Below are 6,574 nucleotides of genomic sequence, written 5' to 3'. Positions count from 1 at the left end.
AATAGCTTAACGCTAGCTAACCCTGCTAACTAAAAATAGCTTAACGCTAGCTAACCCTGCTAACAGCTCAGGTTACAGTTAAAGGCTGTTTATGTCTTGCGGTTGTGTAATTGTTTACCTGTTTATTTGTTTGTTTTCAGGAATGAGTCGTTGCTGCTGCAGGACGAAGCTGACAGGCTGCTGGACAAACTAACTGAAAGTGAGGACAACATTACAAAGATGGAGGAGAACCTGAAGCAGAGCCAGGACATCGTGAACAAAGTGAAGGACGACGTGCAGAAGGTACCGACACTCACCCTCCACCTCGTCCATCAGCGCCGCTCCTGTCCACCGTATCAGTGACCTGGGGTCGTCTTACAGAAACGTCCTCCTTCTCTCTCTTTCGTATTACAGAATCAAATCTGATCTTAATTTAGGGATTTTATCTTATCTTACAGCTTCTTATCTCCAGTTAGGAAACCTACTTGATCAGAGTCGACAATCAAATGTCTTGTCTGTTTCCTAGCAACCGACCATAAACACACAGCTGAAACGTAAACACGTCATCAAAATAATGTTAAAATGTGAGTTAAGCTGCTGATACTGATGTATAAAAGATCAAACAGTACTAAAGTGTGATGAACTGTAAGTAGTGAATACTGTGAGAGCGCCCCCTGCTGTTTATCAGAGCGTCGCCACTCCCCAGTTTCAGTCTCCATTTCCCAAACGCTTTAGCCGAGCGCGCTAACGTTACTCCTCCTAATAAATAGACACACGTTCAGCTCCGCCTCCTCCTTATTCACCACCATCACTGTAATATTTCATCATCAACATTAACACACGAAGGTGATCAGAGGGGCGGTGGAGATCGAGTCTGCAGCGTCTGAGATCTTTAAAACGCAGAGTTAGAAAAGAAAATCATCTCACAGTGAAAGCAGCGTTTTACAGTAGGAATAAATGGAGCTCATTATGCTGGTAGTGAACTATGCTGCTGACTCAGCTGCCTAAAAACCATAGAAACGGACCTTAAACAGAAGTGAGGACCCTGTTGGGGTTCATCCTAAAGTTAGGACAGGATTTAGGAGGTTTAGTCTAGTTAGGATGTTTGTGTGATGCTGTTTTCTTATCTGGAGTTCATGATGAGGTTATGAAGTTATATGATGTTATTCTGTGATAACTACTGAACTAAAGTCAAGACTGAAGTCGTCATGGAGACTAAACACATCAGATTTCAGAGTTAAGATGGTTCTGTGATACGACTCTAGGTTCTCCAACGATTATTCTGATGAGTATTAAAGATTAACTGAGGAATCAGATTCGCTGAATGGTGGTGACCACTGCACTGTCCATCAGAAACCTGCTTTAGCAAATTAGAGTCATTATGATGACTCTCTCTCTCTCTCTCTCTCTCTCTCTCTCTCTCTCAGACGGATGATGCGTTGGTTCCTGTAGAGCGGACTCTGGGGGAGGTGCCGCCGTTGCTGCAGTCGATGCGCCCCCTGCTGGAGGGGCTGAAGGAGGAGGTGCAGAAGGCTGGAGATCAGGCAGGAGAGGCAGAGAAACAGGCAGGAGGAGCTCAGCTGGAGGCCGACCTGGCAGCCACGGTACGACAGACTGACCTCAACATGGCCTTTACTGGTCTGTTATCACTGTGGAGGTGGAGTTGTGTGTTAGTAACGCTGTGTGTGTGTGTGTGTGTGTGTGTGTGTAGGAGCTGGAGGCTCTGCAGGAGCAGCTGGAGAAGCTGAAGCAGAAAGCTAACGCCAGCAGCGAGGCTAACGCTGCAGACGAGCGGCTACAGGCACTACAGCAGGACGCCACAGCGCTTGTCCAGGAGACTCTGGACATGATGCAGAAACTCTCAGGTACTTGGGTCAGGGTGGACAGTTACATCAGAGCGCCCCCTGCTGTTTAGTGCAGGTTCAAAAAGAGCAGGAGATGCTGTGCGTTACAGGCTGTGCAACAAACATACACTTAAACACATTAATGTCCACTTAATGTCCACTCTTCACTGTTTACACTGTAATGTAGAGCACATTTTACACGCAGCAATGCTGAAAACCTATCATTAATCTCTCTCTCTCTCTGTCTATCTCTCTTTCTCTGTCTCCCTCTCTCAGATAAAGAGCGCTCCCTGCAGAACGCGACAGAGGAGCTTCTGGAAAACTCGGAGCGTCTGGCCGGTCTGGACGCTAAACTGCAGGACCTGATAAACGAGATCAACAACAAAGCCGATACACTGATGATGTGCCAGGGCTGAGCAGGACACCAGGGGGCGCTCACGCTCATCACAGACACAGAACATCCCAGCTCCTGTTCCAGTATTCTGTTTAACACGCCCCCCTTATTTCCCTTTTGGGGGGGGGGACCATTTTACAAATGAAAAGTCCTAAAAAGTTTTTGTTTTATCTTTAAATAAAATGACGCAGTCTAAGTTTTTAGTAAACAGATGTGTGCGTGTTATTTTACTACAGCATCTCTGTACATTTGGTGCAAAATTACAGCTGAAGTGAAGTTAAAAAGACTTGATATTCGACTGGAACATGAAAAACATGACATCACTGTATGACAGAGAGAACACAGAGGGCATGTGAAATTCAGCAGCACTTAACCAGAAAGCATGTGATGCGCAGTTCCCTGCTCAAACATGGAAAATAAGTTATTTAGAAATTACTCAGTATTTAAGAAACTATGATATTTCATTTGCTACGGTTAAACTGGGCTTTATCAGTCATAATAACCTTCTCCACCTGTTACTAACTGCTTTACACTGCTAGCTGGTTAGTTAGCGAGCTAACGGCTACACGACTAGCTAAACAGGGCAACACAACAAAGCTGAGTTTAAATCTGGACTCCTTTTCTGCCTCTGGTAAGTTTGGGAGATGCTAAATGCACCTGCTGGACCTGCTTACCCATGGTGCATTGCGCTAACAGTCAGGGCTGAGAGGCGCTGGTCAGCGGACTGGACTGTTAGTGAGCTGTAGTTAGTGAACTGGCTAACTCAGCACACAGTGAGGAGGTTCAGGTGACCTTATTCTGCAATGTTATTGAGTTCAGGTTGCATTTTGTGGGCAGTGCTGGTCAGAAATATGAATAAAGTGGTTGAAAGGAAATGTTTGTTTAATTCTGTGTAAATCTGGCTTAATGCTAACCAGCTAACCCAGTGTGGGCGAGCTGGCGTTAGCAGCGTATCCTCTTTGTGTTTACCTTTACAGTGAGAGGTACTGAATGAAACAGGTAAGACCAGAAATGCTATAAAAGGGTTTAAGTCTTGGTTTTTAATTTTTAAGTTAAATTTAAAGCTTTGATATCTGATCAATAAAAGAGTAAGTTAGCGTAACAGTGGTGTATTCACCTAAATGAAGGTATACAGATTAACTGACATTGCTTTGCTCCACTGCATATTCGTTTTATGTACTTAATCTGGCCAATAATATGGACTGTTAATGTCTCAGTGGGTAGTTTTTAAAGAGTAACGTCCCAAACAAAATAAATGTGGGATGCGACACTACTAAACATTAATATCCTGATAATTTAATAACATAAATATCCAGATAAACCTATTTACCCTCACCATCTCACTCCTAACCAACAAAGGGGTCATAGCCAATCACTGCGCTTATCCCACTAACTCGGGCAGACCAACACGGTTATTAATAACACTGATCAATAATGTTTAATATAGGTGTGGCCGTTGTTGCTGGTCAGCATAGCTGGCTTAGCTAGGTAGGCAGTTAGCTTAGGCTAGCTAGCCAACAGTGTGGCTCCAGAGAAAAGTGAAAATGTCGGGTTTTGTGACAAACAACAGACTTAACAGTCCTCAATTCTGAAAACGTGACATTAACCTGAGTCTTTATAGGAGACAGATGCGCTTTTTGGGTGCTAACTGCATTATTTCATGACCTCCATAGTGCACTGTAGCAGTCAGAGAGCCAAGTGAGAGTCAGACTAAGGCCCTGTTGACCTCGGCTTCATCAGAGAACAGGAGTAAACACTTCTTCAGCTTCCAAACTCAAGAAACTCCTTTCCCACAGGATAGGATGGTGTTTTACTGACGGGTTGATTCATGCAGGATCAGTATAACCTGAAGTTATTTTTGGCTCATTTTATTGAAGGTAAAAGGCGCCGGAATCTTGGTAAAGTTGGTAAAAATGACTGGTGCATTCAGACGGGACTAAAATCACAGAGAAACAGCGGTAATACTTACATCACCCACCTCCTCATGGAAAACCAACCCCGGCTGAATAGGGCTTAATACCACAGACACCAGCTCCTGAAGATTCACCTACTGCAGAGTCTCCAACCTCAGGCTGACACACCTGCTCCAGGTAATTCACTTCAGAAGCCACTGATTGGCTGATCAGACTCATTAAAGCTGGTTGAGGTGGGGCGGGGCGAAGGGGGCGGAGCAGCATGTCAGAGGCAGATCTCTGACCATCTGAACGTTCATGGCTTTGAGAAGTAAACTCAGCAGTTTGGACTCATAAACTCTGAAGATACTGTAAACTAGACTGGGCTCAGTGTCTGAAACAGGATTCATCAACTATAAACACAGCAGGAGACAAACCGTGATACATAGTTTAATACATGATCATTCAATAAAGAGATCATTAAAGTGCATATTATTGTCATATAAATAAATATTTTATACATAATAAAACACACAGGAGCAGCGTTTCACTCCTAAGTTGCGCAGCTCCTACTGTAAGCAGGCTTTACATTTCATAAACAGTCATAATGTGAGTGAACTGCAGTGGTTACAGTTCAAATGTGCAAACTCAGACACGCAAACACACACAGTCATATCAGGGCTGCATGCACTGCGATATCAACTACACTCCAGTGTGAAATAAGGAGCCTTCTAACCAGTCAGTGTCGCTGTGTCACAGATCCAGATGTTCGTGTTCATGTAATCCAACAACAGGATATTATTTTGATTAAAATAATATACACACTTTGAAAAGATGTTCAGTACAGAACCATGAACACTCTGCATGGTGAAATGGTTCTTCAGATTGATGGAGAATGTTGTATATGGTTCCATATAGCACCAAATAGGGTTCTGGTGTTGGTACGGTGTCAAGCTTGTAACAGTACAAGAACACTTTCTGGTGCTGTACAGAACCATTTTCAGAAAGTTTCCATATGGAATCAGTCAGAAGAACCATTTCACCATGCCAGGAACCATTTAATCATGCAAAGGGTTCTTTGAGTGTTCATGGTTCTATAGAACCACTGTCTTTACTAAAGAACCCTTGAAGAACCATCTTTAAGTGTGTACTATAATCACAATGTGAGTGTTGGTCCGTATGGTGCAGCCCTAATTCACACCCATGTTTCTTATACGGAAATATTTGATGGAAACATCTCGAATCCAGCAAAACTGCAAAGTTCACACTTCCTGGACTGGATACAATGTTTTTGTTTCTCCATAAACAATAACAAAACTCATTATCTGAATAATTCAAATGTGAATAAAATCACAATGATATAAGTATTTCTGTTATTGCGGCCGCAGCTACAAACCATGGCAGAAGGCAGCGGGGTACAGTGGACTGATAGCCGTGTGCAAAAGTTTGGGCGCCCCAGTAAACTTCCACGTTTTGATGGTTGGAAGTGTCGCTACAAGACGAGGAACCACTGACACCAACAAACAACAGGCCATCTAGGTTCTAATCTACGTGTATAAATATAGCAGGAAACCCCACCGACAGGCCAGAACACCTGCAGCCCGAGTCTCTGAATCACCTGGAAAGGGTTGGGCCAGTTCACATCATGAGCCTGTGGTCAACCAGCTCACCGTGTTCACAACAGCATTCAGGTTTTACAGGCTGATGTAAAGTGCGTCCAGTAAGAATCAAAACATGAGCAAAAACGAAGCCCACAAAAAGAGGAGAGCGAGTGAGGGGAGTCCAACACTCACCGTTCAAAACACCACCATTTAAATGAGGCGGTTGCGCCCCCATGTGGTTCAAGCGTGAAAGTCAGTATCTGTCTTTTCCTGACAGTGTGAATAAGTACACATCCTCTACAGAGACACCACAGTACCTTTTACAGCACAATTACTGTTTATTTACTGAATTTAACACATTCAGGGCGGGAGCAGAAACTGGTCTGCAGAGGAGACGAAGTTTATGCTCTGGTCTTTAAAAGACGGCGGTGGGACGGACGTCCAGCTTATGTGTCTCAGAACACGACGTCTTCCTCTCGGCCTTCTTTAATAAGGACGTGTGAAGGACGTTTTCCTGAGTCTGACATCATTTTAAAGCAATTAAAAACACAAGCACTGCTCACTGCTGCTCATCTCACCCTGACTGGACTGAGGTGATGCTGGTTGTCATGGTAACATCAACACTAAGCTGTTCTCTACGTATGCGTGTAAATTTGGATCTGATTACTTGTAGTGGGCATGTAAACGGAGATTTTCGTCAGATTCTTGAGTAGAGTGAGATAAACACCTCGGTCTGAATCTGTAATCGGAATGAATTTAATCAGATTGGAGAAGATCTTTGCATGTAAACAGACAGTGTGTATTAAAGTGTGTGGAACTGCGTCTTTGTAGATGATGTGTAACTGATTTACACTCAAAAATCTA

General features: G+C 43.7%; 1 protein-coding gene across 1 annotated transcript in view; it reads left to right on the top strand.

Annotated features, from left to right (window-relative positions):
• The window catches only part of si:ch1073-15f12.3 (laminin subunit beta-3), an 18,271-nt gene extending 15,846 nt beyond the window's left edge, over window positions 1–2,425 (top strand). Inside the window, 4 exon segments of the mRNA XM_036560062.1 lie at window positions 141–282; window positions 1,407–1,583; window positions 1,691–1,844; window positions 2,100–2,425. Of these exon segments, the coding sequence (XP_036415955.1) occupies window positions 141–282; window positions 1,407–1,583; window positions 1,691–1,844; window positions 2,100–2,239 (613 nt within the window). The 3' untranslated portion in view covers window positions 2,240–2,425.
• Window positions 2,426–6,574: the final 4,149 nt, after the last annotated feature.

The sequence above is a fragment of the Colossoma macropomum genome, unplaced genomic scaffold, assembly GCF_904425465.1.
Source record: "Colossoma macropomum unplaced genomic scaffold, Colossoma_macropomum, whole genome shotgun sequence".
NCBI classification, from domain to species: domain Eukaryota; kingdom Metazoa; phylum Chordata; class Actinopteri; order Characiformes; family Serrasalmidae; genus Colossoma; species Colossoma macropomum.
This window is presented reverse-complemented; position numbering and strand designations above follow the sequence as displayed.